Here is an 18,454-nt window from a genome sequence, read left to right as displayed (position 1 = left end):
CCAAAGCCAGGTGGGATGGGCTGGGATACCCCACACTGCTGCAAAGGGCTGCCAGGCAGGCACCAGTGAACACAGCCCTGCTGCACACACAGAGCAGGACTCCAGCAACGTGACTAACCCACGGCACCAGCTGGGTGGGAAACCACAGAAGCACACACACATCATTCCCTTTTCCGAGCTCAGGATTGGCTCACAGTCTGTTTGTGCAGTGGAACAAGTTACTGCCCAACAGGGACCTGCGCCTGGACCCTCTCAGAGGGAAAGCCAAGTGAAACCACTCTGTGTGGGCTTGGAGCAGGGGCAGACAGTGAGCACAGGGCTATCGTGCTGCAGTAACCTGTGAGCAACCATAAATACATCTGGCTCTTTAAAGGCAGAGAGGTCCCCTCAAATTTCCTTGGTCTTCATCTTCGTATCTAGTCACATCGGAAGATACCAGTGTGGGGAAATCAAGGGTCAAGACCAGGTTGCTTCTTCCCTTCTCTCTGGTTTTTATTTAAAGGAAAAAAAAAAAAGGAAGGGGGGAAGAAAAGAAAGAAAAATAAATGGAAACTGCAGGACTTTCCATCCGAGGTGCAGAAAAGGAGGAGCATGCAGTGAATCACAAGATATACAAACCACAGAACGTTAATACAGGAGAGAACACAGTTTTCCAACCTGGGCTTCAGCACGGATAGTTTCAAAGAGAAGTTTTTCCTGGGATTGCATGGAAATCAAACATATACAGGAGTGAGGAGAAAGGCGGCTTCCATGAGACCCCTGTGATATCCACCAGAGCTCGGGCACGGCTGGGAAAACAATGGCTGAGGGCTAAGCAGGATGGGGAAGGAGAAGCTCGAGCACCTCCAGGTCAACAGCACTGGGTGAGAAGAGCCATTCCATCAACACAGGAACAAACCTGGCAAAAACCTGCTGGCTGCAGCTACAGTAAGGACAGGAGATGGAGTTAGTGGTGTAGCTGTGTCCACACAGCCTGTAAGAAGTGGCCTGTATGAGTGTGGCCGGCACAGACAGCTGTGAGGAGGCCAAACACCCTGAACACGCAGCCAGAAGCGCCCACAGAAGGTACTCTGTGACGCAGGAGGTCCCCTTCCTCTGGCACTGACGCAGGAGGAGACACCAGCATTACTACAGCTTAAGGGGGACGAGCTGCAGCAGCTTTCTGCAAGATCAGAAGAGGAGGGAAGATGATTTCCTGGCTGGAGTTTAAAATAGATCAGAGCCAAACGGTTTCTAAACTGAACCCTGAGCTCCTGCTGCTGTGACCCATGGAGGGGCTGGGCAGCTCGTGCTGAACAGTAGCCAGAGGAAAGGGTGAACCCAGCACAACTGAATCCAAGTGGTTTCACAATACCTGGTGGGAATCCAGAGGAGCCTTGATATAGGAACAGTGTTTCATATTCCTACACACAAATTAAAACCACATTTTCAACCCTCTTTGAAATCTGCACGTGTAAGAATAACTCGGCATATCAGCATCCCCACAACGCGTATCCAAATTAAGCTCAGAGAGATGTGAGAAAAAGCTGCAGCTTCCAGGAACAGACAGGCTCAGAAAGAGGAAAGAAAAGGGATGAGGGATGAGTTACTCCTGCACAGCAAACCACAGAGCTGCAAGGGCTGCTACAGCCCCCCTTACCTTGTTACATCAGGAGCAGTGGTGGGGCGAACGTGTTTCATGATGGTCTGGATCCAGTTGCGGCGGATGCCCGATGTCATGGCAGAGAGGGTGAACTCCCCTTCCTTTGTCTACAGAGAGAGAAAGAACAGCTCAGAGCAGGTGATTGCACCCACCACAGCAGCTTCCCAACTCCCCAAGACCACCCTGCACCCATTCCCAAGCCCCCAGTGCTAGGGCACTGCTTGCTGGCCACACAGAGGTCAAACCCAGCCCCTCTGTCCCCCAGCACACTCTTAGTGGAAACTGGCATTTCCCAGCAATCAGGATGATTCTGCCATAGGTGAGACTCTAAGGCTGTGACAAAATCTTCACTTTCCCCCTTCCTTTTCTGACAGTCAAAAAACTGGCTCTCAAACCCAAGGCACAGCTCTCTGGAGCACTGTGGGGGGATGCTGAGTGGCCTCTCTTGGGTGTCTGGGGAGATGTTCCCTTTGTCATGGACAAGCATCCCCATCAGCTGTCCTGCAGCTGGACTCTTCCTCCTCCCCACATTTCCCTTACGTGGATCTGGAAGCCGTAATTCCGCTGAACTGGGTACTCAGTGACATCATAGCACGTGGATAAATCGATTTCTCCATCCAGGTCAGCTGCCTGCAGAGGGAAGAGGTAAAATAAACAACAAAGCTTTGCAGCCCCAAAGTATGGTGGGTTTGGAGGAAGGCACAGCAGGCCCCTGAGAAGCACAAAGCCCTGAAGGGGCTTCCAGGACTTTGGCATCTGGGAATGGGGGCACTGAGGGAGGCAGTGACCTGCCCAGGATCCTTTTGGGAGCACCAGGAGCTGCCCTGTAATGGGCTGAACACTGACAGAAGACACTCACCTCCTCTGCCACTGAATCCCGGTAGTATCTCAGGCTCTGGTCAGTCAGCACAAACCAGTGCTTCTTCCACTAGGAAACAACAAAGATGGAGCAGTTACAATCCTGCTCCTTCCCCACCACCACAATCACAGCTGCTTGTCACAGGTCAACCATCAGAGCCGGCCTACAAGAGGCAGCTCAATGCCTGTCCCTGCCAGCTCCACACATGGCTTCATCAAGGCCACTCCATGGGAAAGGGGAACCCAAACAGGCAGCAGTGCAAGGGACAGTGATGGTTTGCTGCCCCCCTACACAGCACCAGATGCTGCACATGACAGTGACACCATGAGAGCCACGGGGCAGTGGCAGCCTCCCCATTAGCTCCACTGCAAGATGAGGCTTTTAGGGACTGCACTTAAAGCTTTTTTAGCACAAAAAAAAAGTAGTAAGACATTCATATTTTATCTACAGTACCTAGAAATTGAGTTGGGAGTCTATTCCTAGCTCTTGCTCTATACAAATCTGCCTCCTGAATGCTTCCAGCACAGGCTCACCCAAGGCAGCTTTCAGTCAATAAAGCACTTGCTCCAGCTGCCAATTCCCCTTTGGCTGTCTATGGATGTGTCCTTGGACCCAGGGGTACCCACAGCAGAGCCTGGGCCAGCCCCAGCCACAGGCAAACTGCCCTCATTTTCCCTGAGAGCTGAGTAGGAGGGAAGGAAATGCACGGAAGGGGTGGTTTGCAAACAGCCAGGGCCATCCACGCTGCCCTGGCATCAGTGCCCAATCCCAAGGCTCCAATAGGGCAGAACATCCTGCATCCCTTTGGGAACTGGCAGCAGGGAAGTGGCACCAGCTGCTTCCCTCAGAGCCATTTATTTATTTATTTATTTGTTTTTTTATTGCCATTTCCCTGGCACTCAGGAGACTTTACCTGAGCCTCATTTCTGACACAAAAGAGGTCGCTGGGTCGCAAGGGAGACGAGAGTAATAAATAGGGAACAGGAACATGAAACCAGTGCTGCCATCCAAGCTGCCCTGGCTCCCTAGAAACCCACAATATGATATCCACCTTTGAAACCTCCCCAGGACAGAGCAACAGCAATTCCCCCTTCGAGAGAAGCCCAATACTGATCTACCCAGGACACTGGGGCTCCATCAGCACCGAGAGGTGCTCCATATGCAGCCAACACAGGATGTTAGAGTGAGCTGCCAGAAACAGGACTGACCACAGCACCAAACACTGACATGAAGGGCAGAGCTTTCTCCTGACTCACCTGCCCATCCTCATACTGCTTTGTCAACCAGCCCTTCTTGAAGTTCAGCAGGTCGGGCTGGAAGAAAGGAGAGAGGGATCAGGAGAGGGAAGAAATGTCTGTGCCCAGAAGGCAACAGCAGTGAGTTGATAAAACCCAGCAGAGCAATGAAAGAGACAAAACCCAGTTAAATTCATAGAATCATAGAATAGTTTAGGTTGGAAGGGCTTTTTAAAGGTCATCAACCCCAAGCTGAATCATTACACTGCATGGTGGCTAAATGTTTGCTCCCAGGAGGAATGGAGACCTCTGCTCAGTTGATTCAGGCTGTTCCCTTCCTACCATTTCTCCTGCAATTTCCTACTGCTACACCAGCATTGCAGAGAAAGGATAAACAAGGAATTAGCAAGACTTCAGGCAGTTTCACCCTCTATTATATATCATGAAAGAAAAACGATGTGCTATTGATGCAAGGCTGCAGGGTTCAAAACAGGCTGAGTTCCCAAGGCTGGAAATACAGGGAATCTGAGCCCTGCACCACCCAAATGACACCTGCTTTTCCCTCCAACGTGGGTGCATGGGGATGTTGAATTCCTGAAGAAAGCAAGCAGGACAGCGTGGGATAACTGCTGCCAGCCCCTCCTCCCAGCCCTGCCTGTGTGCAGGGAAGGATGTGGTGGAAATGCTTTCACTCCCCTGAGGCTGAGCTCCTCCAGCTGCTCCACGTGCTGCAGAGTGGAAGAGGAAAACACAGCAGTGTGTGAAATCCAGCTGCAGCATCTGAAATGGGCTACAGCAAGGGCAGCAGTGGAAATTGGGTCTGGGAGCCTGTTCAATCAAACCTGTGGGGCAGCACATCCCATACTTGAGTGATCCTGTGGTGGTGGGAACCCAGTCCTGCACCACAAAAACACAGGGGAGAGTATAGTATTGCATTATAGAATATTTTGGGTTGGAATGAACAGTAAAATCATCCAGTTCCAACCCCCTGCCATGGGCAGGGACACCTTCCACTATCCCAGACTGCTCCAAGCCCCATCCAACCTGGCCTTGGACATTTCCAGAGATGTGGCAGCCACAGCTTCTCTGGGTAACCTGTGCCAGTGCTTCACCACCCTCACAGGGAAGAATTCCTTCCTAATATCTAATCTAAACCTGCATGACTTTCTTCCCTTCACTAGATAATGTGCATTGCCACTTCATATGCACTTCTTGACTTTTTATTCCCACCAGGAATTTAAAAATCACTCTTGTGGCTGCACAAGTCTAAAGGAAAAGCTCCAGAAACACCAAGCTACTGCATTTTTCTGATAAGTCCTTGAACAGAAGCTGTCCATCCACAAAAAATGCAACTTGTATTTACAGTAGCTCTGTAATCTATTTGAGAGATTAGCAAGTGTATTTATTTTGTCCCTACAGAAGGGTGGTGAGGGAGAGGAGAGTACTTTTTGTTTATTCTGTACTGCGTGCCTCCAGGTCTGGTGAGCATTTGAAATATGCAAAGGGAGGAAAGCTCAGGAGGGAAGGTTCAGCCCTTCCTTGCAGCCTTCATCCCACTCACACCCACTTCCAACTGCATAAACATCAAGGAAATGGCATTAGAAAACTGGGACATGTGTTTGCTGAGCCTGGTCTGTGTCCCTGCCTCTGGCAGGGGAGCTGGAACAAGATGATCTTTAAGGTCCCTTCCATCCCAAACCATTCTGGGATTCTGTGGTCCTATGAAAATACCACAGTCATGACACAGCAGCTGGTCCAAGTCCAGAAACTGGACTGACTCTCTGCTGAGTTGGAAATGCCCTGATGCAGCCTCTGCTGGGGGACACCATGGGGCAAAGAGGGGCTCTGGCCAGGTGAGGTGACCCCAGAACTTCTAGGGTTACCTACAGCACGAGTGCCTGACACATCACACAAAGCATGGAGGAAATGGGGTATTCCAGGGGAAAATAACCAGAGCAGGGTCTGCTTCCCAAGCTGCTGCTGTAGTCTAAGGAAAAGTGTTCCTCACAAGACTCTCAGTTTTAATTTCTGCAACAGGCAAAAAGTCTGGCACTTATCCAGCTGGGCCCCTGAGGCTTTCAGCATTGGTCACCCCTGATTCAGGTCCCTGAACCTGCTCCAAGTCTGAGTGTATCCCATGCCCCATGTGCTGGCTGTGAGGAAAGCAGCAACAGTCCAGTGTTTGTGGCCCCTGCTGGGAAGGGCCTCTCATGTCCTTCCCCAAGGCAGGGGACACCCCCCTGGTGGCTCACCGTCATAGAGGACTCCGTGGACCTTCTGTCCAGTGACTTTGCCCTGCGGTGTGGGGACAGAGGTGACGCAGACACGTCCAGGATGGAGCCCACGGCTGCTCCTTCACAAGTGAAGTCCTGTGTGAACAGCATTAGCCCAGATCAGTGCAGGAACTAGGACAGAGTCCTGCTCTCTTGGCTCATGGCATAAAAATCTGCTTTATTTAAGGGGCATCTCAGGCTCAGAACAAGTGTCATTTCCTTAGCAATACATTTTTTGTCCTTTCAGGCATTAATTTGTTCTCATTATACCCAAGCAAATCTGGGACTCTCAAACATGTTTCTTTTGTTACTTCACCCTATCCTGATGTATCCTGCCATGCCAGATCTGAAGTTTCCCTTTGTATAATGAAGAAAGAAGAGACAGCCTGATTTTCCACTCCAATCTCCCTGGGCCAAGGGAGCAGAGCAGGAAAAGTCGCACACACTGAGCACACACAGCGGTTCAGCTCCTGCAGTACTCCAAATCCACATCCAGGGACAAGCCCTGCAGCTAAACCCTCTATATCCTGGGCTGCAGAACTCCAGGTTTTATCTTCCAGGATTGCTTGGCTGAGGATCTTACCCGTTTCCTTGGGAAAACCCTCTTCTCACTCCTGCCCTGCCGCGTCTCGCTGGACAGGGCGGCGCCGCCCGGCGCGCTCGTTTCCATGTGCTCTGCATTCTCAATATCCAGTGCCTCGAATTTCTCAATCACCTGGGATCTCCTGCAAAACAGGGACAAAAGGGAAACCAGAGATGCTTTAAACACAAGAGCAGCAACTGGGTGGAGCTGTACAACCCCACAGGTTTAAGGTCGCAGAATTGCTCGACCCAGAGTTCATGCACACCTGGCTTGTGGTCACTGTTTCTCTGTGAGCTCTGACACGGCCAAATCCAGGGTAAAAACCCTGATCTGACATCATTTTACCCACAAAGTGGGGAAAAACCTCACATTATTCAGGTCTGCACCTAGCAGCTCCTTCAGCAACTAGAAACCCCTCACAAAATTTTTATCTGTGACTTTTACAACCCTTTGGGGGATTATGGAGCAGCTTTGGCTTAAGCTTTGCCTCTACTCTCTAGCACTGGGGTTCTCAATTGCATCCCAGACCCGTGAGACATCACACCAAGCTGGGGTGCAGAGGTAATGATGGCTCTGGGTCTCCCAGTGTGTTCACTGCAACAGGAACCCTCTAAAAACTCAGCCCCACATGGGGAACAACCACAGGACTGCATGGAACAAGGGATGTCCATGATTCTGGCTCACAGGATGCACCTGCTGAAAGGACCTGAGGAGATAAGGAGCACCCTGTACCATGGCAGGGCACTCCCTGCAGAACCTGGGGCCTTTCCCTCCTCTTAACTGGGCTGAAAATCCAGTTGAACATCAGGGAGCACGACCTGGGCTCTCAGACACTGCCTTGGTGGCCCATGGCACTTGTGTCTCTGAGAATGGAGAACTATGAAGAAATGTGGATGGAGCAGGAGCCAACCCTGGATCAAACCCAAATGGGATTCTCTTAAGGACAAGCAAACAGGTGGAATTAGAAGTGCTGTTTCAGCATGAGAAGCTGCTTGCTGACCCACAGGAGAGGAATTTCCAAAGAACCTGCTCATGTCCATTTTTGCATTTCCAGGCGTTCAGGAAAGTATCAGCCTCAGGTCTTCAATCACAAACTGGGAATATAAAGCAATAACCCACCACCAGCACATGCCAGCTGTGCTCCAAGCTGTGAGGCTTAAAGTTCCATTTCAAACCTCCCCAAAAAACTCTGTCCAGGTGGTTTCTTGACACAAAATTTGGACCCACATGTGCCACATCTAAACTTGAGGCTGCTTGCTCTGTATGAGCCTCTGATGTGCATGAAAATCACAATGGCAACCACATGAGGGATAACAGGTTATCCAAAATAAAAACATTTTTAACACTTTCCACAAAGAGGAACAGCAGGTTAAGGGTTCAAATACCATGAGATGTTCAGTTTTCAACCAATATTCTATAAATGAGACAACCAGTCTGAGCACATCCCATCTCCTGGGGGGCTGGGGCCCCCCACTGCTGCTCAGAGCCAGGCTGCCAGGACACAACCAAAGAGGAAGGGACAAAATTGGTGGGGAAGACGTTGCTTTGTAAATTTAAAGATCTTTGATGCTTTTAGGGGACATCTGTTCAGCCCCTGCTGCCTCCCAGTTTGCAAACTGGGAGTGGGTAGATCCCAGGCTCGTACAGAGCTCCCGATTATCCCTGGGATGTTCTGCTCATGAGATGCCTGACACAGGCCAGGCTGTGGAGCATAAATCCATGTTCTGGGTTCACTGACAGACAGGGAACTGTTTTGGAGTCACATTCTTTTAACCCTTTTTATACTGGCCCAGCCTTCTCTGAGTCTCAGTTCAGGAGGGAGGAAAAGGTCCATGAATTAACACTGTCTGTGCCCTATTAGGTGAAGGTCTGAAGAAAAACAAATCAAGAGGAAAAAAAAAAAAAAAAGAACAAAAACCCAACCAAAAAAAACCCATAAAAACAAAATCAAAAGCAGGTTGATTTCTCATGAAAGGGGCTGCACCACCAGGTTGTTCTACGGCTTGAGATTGAGATGAGATGGTAGCGAAGCAGGCGAAGTAAAGGTGGACACGTCACACAGCAACACAGCAGGAGAAGGTGGAGAGCAACAAGACCTGGAAGAAAACAAGGCTGGAAAATGAATGAACAGAAGAGGAAATTATATATCTGCATCTACATACAAAACAAAATCAAAATCATTCCAGTCATTCATTATTGAAAAAAGGAGGAGAAAAATAAATCACGGCAACCAAATCACAGCCCCAAGGGTTAATATCATCCAGATTACAGGAAAGAATCTTTTTTTTTTTTTTTCCCCATTAGATCAACATTTCAGAGAGGTTACTGCCAGAGATCCTGGAGGGATGGGGAAGGAATGGCTCTCCTCCCCTCCCCACGTGTTGGATTGAGCTGCTCCCTCTGCACAGCAGCTCTGGGTGGACAAAACAAGGCTGGGACAGGTATGAAGAAGCTTTTTAAAAGCTGTGGTGCCATTTAGTGCTTTTCAACTACAAAAGCTCATCCCAAGGAATTCCTTGGCCATGCAGGCTGTTAATCTTTTCCAGGCCACTAAACCCAGGCTGCAGATCTCAGCTGTTAGTGGAGGGGGTGTGCAGTGGGAAGGAAAGCTCAAAAGACCAGGACGAGCTGTCATTAAAGTGATTTTCTTTGATTGGAAGAAAGGCCTTTATTTTTATTGGATTCATTCATTATTTAGCATCAAGAAAGATAGTGAGTGTCAGGAAAAGAAAGAGGCATTTCCCAAGAGGTCCACCAGAATGATGAGGATAGTTTTACAAGGGAAAAAAACCTGTATTTGGGAGAGCAGGAGCTCCTCTGTATAGGGAAAAGCAGAATTCAGAGCAGAGCTTTACACCTCAAGAAACTCCAGAGAAGGAATTTGAGCAAGAAAAGTCTTTTAAGCAATTTCAGGCAATTCTGCTGTTAATTGATGCTAGAAATACACCTCAGCCCCTGACCACACTCCTCCAGCAGATGTGGCTGACACCACAGTGAACTCTTGCCAGTGTGAGAAGAACATCAGGTCAACTGGGAAAGCTGTGGTTTTACAGGCTGCACCCTGGAATTGTGCACAAAACCCCAAGTTTGTCAAACAGAAATCCTGAGATGTGCAGGAATTTATCCCTGCAGCTGCAGAGTCCCTCTGAGATATGGAGACTGCTGTCTAAAGACATTCCTGCAGCTCTTTTCAGCTGTGATTTTTGTGTGCAACACCTCCAGATTCATCCATGGGGTTTCCAAAGAGCTGCCCCTGCCCTTCTGCCCTAGGGATGGGTCTGAGAGGGGAGACTGGAGATGGCTCCACCTCTCTGGCCTCAATCCCTGTCCCCCAGCCCAGTGTGACACCCTGGTGGGTGCTGCAGCCCTGTCCTGCCACGTGCCAGCAGAGGGAACTCGCACTCTGCTGCTCTGCCAAAACCATGGAGATTATCTCCTCTTTCCTGGTTCTGAGTGGCTGCAAGCTCAGACGTCTGCATGGAGGCAGAGTCAGGTATAAGTGGTCAGCACAGAAAATTCCTGGCCTTAAATCATGTAATATTTCTTGTGATAAGGAAGCAGGATGAGAAGCCTTGGCAAATGTTTTTATCTGGAGCAAAGCCTGCAGGTGTGGCACTCAGGATGCAACACTGGGTACCTGAAATAATTATTTTCCATCCACAGCTCTGACACTTGCACTGATTTACACACCAAAAAAATGGGAGGAAGAGCTGAAAATACCAACAGAATCTGAGTGAGTTCATTTGGCTGCACTGAAGGGCAGATCTGCACGATGCTTGGCTGGTGCCTTTAGGGTTGGCATGGGACAGGTGTTCCCAGACATGTTAGTGGGTTACTGAGAAGGATTATTACAAATGGTGTTAAACCAGGGGGAAAAGCCAACCCCACAGCATGGAAATGAGTTATTGTATCTGCCCAGCCTCAAACAGCACAGTCTGAGCTCGGAGGAGAAAAATGAGAGGGACACGGGGACTAAGTAAACTCAAGTTAAAAAGCAGCCAAGCCAAGCTGAGTAGGGTGCTGGGGAATGTTAATTCTCTGGTGCAACACTGGACAGTGTCTGTGTGCCCTGTTGGAGTCCACTGAGCCCCAACATGGCTGTCCCAGCTCCAGGACACAGGGCCTCTCCACCCACACGGCCAATTCCCAGGCTACCAGAGGAGAAAACAAATGTGCCCATCCCTGAACACCCACTGAGCCATCCCTGCTCATGGCACATTCCTCCAGCACTGTGGGCTGTGATCCATGGCCAAACCCTCTGGCAGGTAGGAACCCCTTCCCCTTCTCTCTGCCATCACCCCCCTCCCAAAAGCTGGACCAGGTTCAGCCCCGTGGGCAGCAAGACCCCAGTGCCTGGTGCAGCTCCTGCTCCTCTCTCTGCACCCGTTCTGCTCTGATAAAAGCCCTGGGCTGATGCAGGGGAATTGCTGCCAATACTGATAAAGCAAAAATACTGTTAACAGCCCGAGCCAGGCTGGGAAAAACAGAGTTTCCCTGGGAAAAGGCACCCACCAGCAGGCAATGAGTGGGGCTGACATTAAAAAAGGACAGACTCTGGCAGCAATGTCCTCTCCCAGGCCCTGTTATCTGTTATAATTCTGCTCCTCAGTTCCATGCAGGATGATCCCAGTGCTGCAGGATACCCATAGCAAGGGACTCTTGGCAGTGGAGGAATACACTGCTCTGCCAGGCTGGGGACAGGCACTGGCCAGGGCATCCTGTGCAAACAAATGCACCAGGGACACAATGTCACAGGCAGCACCAGCTCAGCCTGAAAACCAGAGCCACCAGCCTTTTCTCAGCCCTGTCCCTGGCCAGGATGGCCAAGGTGGTATCCTCCTCCTCCATCCTGGGGAAAAGCCAATTCCCAAGGCAGACAAAGCCAAACCCAAGCTTTCCTCGTTTATTCCCAGTCCAGCACTCCCTGCACACATTCTGGGCCAGGTTTGGGATCGTCCTGCCGACTGATGGCACCAGCACAAGGCTGTGCTGCACATCCCAGACCTGCTCCCAGCTCTAGGAAGCCAGTCTGGAAAACAGTGCTTGAGGGGCTGGGAAGGAGCAGAGGAGAAGCTCCTACTGAAACCGTGCGAGAGAGAACATGCCCGGAGGAGAAGCAGGGCAGCAAAATCAGACTGGCAGGCAGCCCTCTCGCCCAGGGCCTGTCTCCCAGTTTGCTCCACTGCCCTCACTGCACAAATGTGTCTCTCCCAGGGCGAGTGGAGCCCATCCTTGGCCTCGCCCAGAGGGCACCCGGCGTGCGCTGCGGGCGCCCTCCCCGTCCTCCTCCACACTAAGCTGTTTTGCAGCCCGCTGAGCCCTGCCTTGGCACTGCACCCACCTCTCCCTCCTCTCCCAGATTAATGCTGTGACATTTTGAAACCTCTCTCAGCTCATTAGGCAGTTGCGTAAGGCACCTGGCACTAATGCCACTAGGAGAGCTAACCTAATTAATGGTGCCGGCTGCCAGCGTGTGCCGCCAGGGTGGGCATCCAACACCACCCAACACCAGGGCAGCTTTACATTAAATACTAGCAGGAAATTCTTCCCTGTGATGGTGGGGAGGCACTAGCACAGGTTGCCCAGAGAAGCTGTGGCTGCCCCATCTCTGGAAGTATTCAAGGCCAGGTTGGATGGGACTTAGAGCAACCCGGGATAGTGGAAGGTGTCCCTGCCCGTGGCACAGGGTGGAACTGGATGAACTTTAAGGTCCCTTCCAACCCAAATCATTCTACATCCCCAGAGCAGCCAGGCAGGGTGACACCTCCCCATTACCAGTATTAAAGACATCCCACCACCTGGTAAGCGTGGACGGGCACCCTTAAACCCAGGAGCACTGAAAAACAAAGAGGCTCCACCCAGCAAATTCCACCTGCTCCATCCAGGCTGCGCTGGGAACGCAACCTCAGGGCTGCTGGAAGCATGCAAGGAGATAAGCCACTCATCCCTTACCTTCTCTCATTCCCAAAGAGCCGGGCCACTTCTTCTCTGCCAGGGCTACGAGCGCGGGTTCTCCGCTCTAGCCGCTTCCTCTCCACCTGGAAGGCCTCACGATTACTGATCCTAATGGCCTTGGGAACGTCGGCCAGGGTGGTGTACTGCCGGCTGGCTTTAAAAGAAAGGGGACGCCCCGATTTCTCAGCTCCCCTTCCTACATCTCTGCTGTTGGAGTCCTTGTGCATGGGGCAACTGCTCTTCGAGTCCAAGGAGTTCAGAGAGAAGCTGTGAATCATTCGGTCGCCTGATCGGATACCTGGGGAAGGAAAGGGCTGGGCATGCTCCTGTGAGGGCGATTTGGGATAACTGTACCTGTTGTTCGGGGTGCTGGGGCTGGGTGGGCTTGGTGGGGGTGGCAGTTGCTGCTCTTCCAGCTTCGAGTCTTGTTTGGTCTTCTCCAAGGAGAAGTACCCGCTCTCGACACGCGTCTTCCGCCCGCAGTCTATCCGGTCCCCGTTCATGGAGCTCTCCTCTAAGGGACAGAGAAGTCACCCTGCTTGGTTTCAAGTCCAAGTTCTGCTTTTAAGAAAGAAACACCCTGATTCCACCCAGGACAGGGGCAGGTGTGAGAGCAGAGTTGGTCTGGGTACCAGCCCCATGCGGTGCTATCTCCTGCACCCTTGGCTTTTCCACCCTGAGCAGCCCTCATGCCCATGGAGATGGTGGGATGGTTGCAGGGAACTGGGGATGCTGATCCAACCCTTGGGCTAGGTTTGTACAGATGAAAGATCTGAACTTTCAAACCAAGAAATGGGCAGCTGCAGTTACAGCTCTGTATCCATTTCCATCCCTGTCCTTCCCAGCCTGGCAGCAACCACAACTCCATGGGTGCAAGGCAACAGACACCTCATCCATCTCCATCTCTCACCTTCCTTGCTGTCCAGCACGGAGTCCTTCATGGAGCTGGCAGCCCCAGCCTGGCCTTGCATGGGGCTCTGGGCTGGGCCAATACCACTGCCCCCATCTGCTTGGTCTTTGCCCCTCATTTCTTCCTGCCAGAGCGTGGACTTGGTGGCAGGGACCTTCTCAGCGCTGGGAATGTTGCTGCTGGTCACAGCCATCTTAGCAGGACCAGGCTCCTAAAAAAACCAGTTGACACAGGAAGTTAGAGAGTTTGCCCCAGCTCCACTCTCAGGGTCCCCAAGGGCTTGGCCCCAAGGTGTGAGCTCCACATAGCTTGGGTGCTGTCCATGACACGTCACAGCAGGACAGGGATGGGACAGTGACATGTGTCAGTGCTTTACGCCCTTTTAAAACATTCCTCCATAATCTTCAGTGCTTCTCTGCTAACAAGGAGCTCTGGAGCCCATCAGATGATGGATGATGCCCCTTTGGTGGCCACAGCCTGGCCAGCCCAGGTTCAGAATGTGACCCAGAAGGGGCAGCAGCTTTCCCAACTCCTTCCTTGGCTTTGTTCATTAGCAGATGTTTGGCTGTTGTCATATTAAACTTCTGCATTCACAGATTATTTTTCTTAAAGCCACCCATAAATCAATGACAATTAACTTCCCTTTGGATTGTGGGAAGTTCTCCAGCTGCTTCTTCCCTTTCCATGGAGCAGAAGGGAATACAGGAGTGCACAAACAAACAACTGAAAGCTGGGAACAAGGGCTGCAAAGAGCACCCTCTCTATCCCCTCCTCCCACATGAGGTGGGTTTTAGCCCTGCACCTCCATTGGCATTTGCAGGGCTTTGCCAGAGCCACCAGGGATCTCCCAGGGAGTGTGTCCTGGCTCCACACACAGCCATGTCAAGCAGCAAATAACCTCAATTAAAAAAAAAAAAAAATCCCCTTGGGAAATTTCACACTAAAGGAATGCAGTGTTGGAGGTAAACGATCCAGAGTTCACGGGCATCCTGCTCAAGGGGACTCTGCTCAGGCAGAGGATCAGGCCAATCTCCAAGGTCCCTTATACTCTCCTTCATTGATCCAAGCCCAAAGCTAATCACCAGCTCAGGATATATATCTTTATATATCTCTTACACACACCCCCATGTAATTATTTGTAGATATGTATTTAATTAGGCAGAGATGTGGGCCAAAAAGAAGTCTGTGAGGGAGCAGAGACATTAACTCTCTCCTGCTCATGGGTATGAACAACTCCAAGAGGCAGGATGCACCAAAATCAGCAAAACCAGCCTCTGGTTGCATGAGGTGTGTCTGGGCACGCTCTGCTTACCTGAGCCTGCCACACCCCTGTGCAAACTCAGGGCAGAGCCTCAAATCCCACATTTCAGCCCCAAACCCTGCCTCAGGTTCCCACGGGCAGCAGGCAGGCACAGGCATTCCAGTCTCTCCCAGTGCTGGAGCACAGCAAAAGCTGCAAGAGAAACCTGCCCTTTTCCCCCTAAAATTGCAACCTGCTTGCAAAGAAAAGTGAAAACACCTAACGCTCCCTGTCCAAAAAATCTGCAGCAGGAGTGGTATTCCCTGCATTGCTCCCACCCTGGTGATTTTGCAGAGGGATGATGCAAAATGATGGGGAGAGTTGAAAATGACCTTGATGCTCCAAGAGCATCCAGCTGTAACCAAGGTCTGCTGTACCACAGACAAGCAAAAGCTATGGAGAGTGAGAAAAAGCAAGAATATAAAATTCTTTTTTTTATATATCAGAAAGGTGCCCACCCCTCCCTAAGCAGCTCTAAGACATAATCTACTGCCTGATTAGTGTGTGGCCATCTTTAGGAAGAATGCAAGCTTTCTCAACCAGCACACGGAGAGCAAGCTGAACAGCAGCCAACTTCAGGAGAGGCCATTTCACAGAGGAGAATTTGGTGCTCATTTTCTCCTCAGCATCCTCTTTCCTTCCCTGGACCAGCCACCTGCATCAGCAGGATGTGGGAGACAGAGGGAAGATGCTGCTTCTGCCTTTGCAGGCTGCTCCTAAGTGCCTGACACAGCACAGCATCCATCAGCAGCAGTTCCCACATGGAGGTTGGTTTTGCAAAGTGAATTTGAGCCTTTTTCCAGCACCATGGGGATGGAAGACATGGGATGGAGAGAGTGCAAGAAGGGTAGCAAGCAAAACAGGGTGGTCTGTCCCAAGACAAGAGGGCAGTGTGCCACAAGGGTCCCTGGTCCCCATCCCCAAGCACCTGGGGAGCCCATCTGCCCACAGGGAGCCAGCATCCTTCCCACAGCCGCTTCCCTTATTTGGTGCTCAGGAGCTCAGATCCTGTACGGTTTCCAAGAGGTTGCCATGGTGATGAAATGTAACCCAGAATGATGTTTTTCTGGCTCTGCGCCTCTTGTCGTCTCCCCCCCGTCCCCCTCCTGAAGCCAGCCTGGGTTTAGTGGTGCACCCTGGCCAGGGTGAGCATCCCTGCCCTGCTGCATCCACTCCCTGGGGTGTCCCAAATGTAACAGTCCACTTCTTGGGAACTGAGGATTGACAACTCATAACATGAAGGGAGGAGGCATCTTCCCTGGAGCATCACCAGTGCCAGCACTTATGGGGTTGTCCAGGCTGTGAGGACCCCAGACCCTGGCAGGGGGTGGCTCAGACTTACAGCTTGGTGTGCAAAAAAGGATCATCCCCCCACTAACATTTTTCCCACCGCCCAGAACATCTTCATCCAGTGGAGTGATGAAAACTTATTCAAACAAACACTGTACAAAACCAATCCATGGCCCAGTTTGTACCAGGGCCATCCCTGGAACTTCATCAAAGAGGACATGAAAACCAAGGCTCAGGGGAGCCCTGACCAAGGCTCAGGGGAGCCCTGGTGCTGGTTTTGGTCCCCAGTATGGCTGGAGGAGCCCTCCCAGCCGGTCCCCTGTGGTGGTGGGACACACAGCCAGAGGTCAGGCGGCCTCAGGGACACGGCTGTTCTCAGCCCCGGCGAGGGATGAGGGTGGCCCTGGGGTCACGTTCCCCATCTGTGGGACTGTCCCCCATTCCAGCCACGTGGGAGCCAGGCAGGAACGAGTGAGTCAGAGCCGGCCCCACTTTTTACCATTTATAGTCAAAGTGAGCACGAAGCCACTGGCGGGTCCCTGGAGAGCCCAGCTCCGGCCCCCGGAGCTCCCAGCCTGGCCCTGGCCTTTCGTATTTTCCTTTCATTCCCATTATCTCTGGGGTCATCTCTAAGGGAGTAACTGGAGCCCGATGGAATTTCATCCTGTTTCTGAGGAAAAGGCCCATGAACAGCACCTCTCCCTGGTCCCCCTTGGGGACCATGCGGCTTTCTGGCCACTCCCAGGATTGTGTGCAGGGGTGGCACCACAAAACAGCACACAGGGGGCAGAACGTGGCCCCAGAGCAGCCAGGAAAGCAGGAGTGTGTGAGCCTGGAAGTGATGACCAGGAATTAATTCACACTGATCTGCTGTCCTGGTTTGCCCCAGCTCTCACCCTCCACACAGGCAGCATCAGAGGGTTGGTGATCCCAATGGCTTGGGGGGATCTACCCCAGGACCAGAGCAAGGCCACAGCCCTGAGAGGGAGGCAAGGGACTGGGTGACAGTGTGTGTGGGTGTCCCTGGGTTACCTGGGGAGTTGGGGGCTCTACCTTCCTCTTCTTCTTCTGATTCTGCTTGTTTGTCCTGGGATAGACGATGAGCATCTCCAGCCACCTGCAGGCAGAGAAGCAGAAGGTGAGGTCTGTGCCACAGGGACAGGAGTGATGCTGACCTGGCCAGGGTCAGCTTGGTGAACAATACCCAGAAACCATCCCAAGCAGCTCCTGGGGGAAAAATAAGGCAGGAGAAGAGGGATGACCCCAGGGTGCTTTGGCTCAAACCCTGCTCTCTGCAACAGTGAGGCCACAGCCAAGGCTGACATGGGGCAGGGATTCAAGGATCCTGAAAGACAGTGGAGAGGGACAGAGCCTCCAGCAGGGCTGTCCCTTGAGCCATGCCAACACCCGCACACTGCAGACAAAGCGCTTTTGTCCAAGGAAGAGCAGCATGAACTCGGCATTGAGAAGTCCTGTGTCCTCCCACCGTGGCCTGACAACCTGCCCCCGCATCTCTGAGAACTCCACAGGGATCCCTGCACCACTGGGAAACATTCCCACTTCAAATGTCCCTGCTCCCCTTTCCTTCTCCCCCTGCTTTGCACACTGCTGCTGTAAAGTGTTCAGAGATGACAACATCAAGTGGGGTTTGGTGAAGCAATGAACGCCAGAAGCACAGAATGAACGTGAAACCAATTCTCCCCCAGCCAGGGAAATCTTCCTGTCGTGCTGCAACTGCAAACAAAACCAGCCTGGCTCAGCCCCAGAGTAGGACTGCTGGGGGATGATTAATGCCTGCAGTCAGGAGCAAAAGCACTGCTTCAAAACCCATTGCTGGGCTGATGAGCAATAAATCAGCCCCACCTCACTCCGCAATGCCTCTCCCTCCCACGGCTGGCAGGACCAGCAACAAAGGCTGAGCTGGGAACCAGAGCGTGGGGAGAGGGTGGAGAGAGCAGGCCATGGGGCTGGCCATGGTTTGGGGCAGTCAGTGCTCCTGCCAGGGAGGAGAGGAGCTCACTGCCCTGTGCTGTGATTCCCACATGGCTCTGCATCCTGGCTCCACAGCCACTGCAGCACATTGCTGTGAATGGGGCTGCGAGGACAGGTTTGTCAATCTAAGGTCCACCTGTGCTCTCTTGTCTCAGTAGGGCAGGGAAATTTCAATGCATGAAAACACTCATCTGGTCAAAATCACAAATTCTTGGTAGAAAGATGTCTATTTCAACAAGTATTTACAGAACTAGGGGAGTCTCGACCGAAGATAAGGCTTGGAAATAGAAATCTCAGCAGAAAGTGCTGACTCTGCTGCTGCCAGGGCTGGGGGAGGCAGGAGATGCTGTGCCTTGGGAACAGTGGGAAAGAGCAAGTGTTCATCCCTTCAACTTCCTGCTGGAGTTTCAAATGT

General features: G+C 51.8%; 1 protein-coding gene across 7 annotated transcripts in view; it reads right to left on the bottom strand.

Moving 5' to 3' along the window:
• MPRIP (myosin phosphatase Rho interacting protein) overlaps positions 1-18,454 on the bottom strand; it is a 72,293-nt gene that overhangs the window by 22,847 nt on the left and 30,992 nt on the right. For 6 of the 7 annotated variants that reach the window (XM_066560617.1, XM_066560618.1, XM_066560616.1 and 3 more), the window contains exons 5-13: positions 17,080-17,164; positions 13,458-13,668; positions 12,902-13,061; positions 6,593-6,734; positions 5,989-6,105; positions 3,758-3,814; positions 2,502-2,570; positions 2,183-2,272; positions 1,640-1,749 (exon numbers count right to left, since the gene is read on the bottom strand). In XM_066560617.1, the coding sequence (XP_066416714.1) occupies positions 1,640-1,749; positions 2,183-2,272; positions 2,502-2,570; positions 3,758-3,814; positions 5,989-6,105; positions 6,593-6,734; positions 12,902-13,061; positions 13,458-13,668; positions 17,080-17,164 (1,041 nt within the window). Of the gene's footprint in view, positions 1-1,639; positions 1,750-2,182; positions 2,273-2,501; positions 2,571-3,757; positions 3,815-5,988; positions 6,106-6,592; positions 6,735-12,544; positions 13,062-13,457; positions 13,669-17,079; positions 17,165-18,454 lie in introns of all 7 variants that reach the window. The other variant, XM_066560615.1, reaches the window with a different exon arrangement.

The sequence above is a fragment of the Molothrus aeneus genome, chromosome 16 (assembly GCF_037042795.1).
Source record: "Molothrus aeneus isolate 106 chromosome 16, BPBGC_Maene_1.0, whole genome shotgun sequence".
NCBI lineage: Eukaryota > Metazoa > Chordata > Aves > Passeriformes > Icteridae > Molothrus > Molothrus aeneus.
This window is presented reverse-complemented; position numbering and strand designations above follow the sequence as displayed.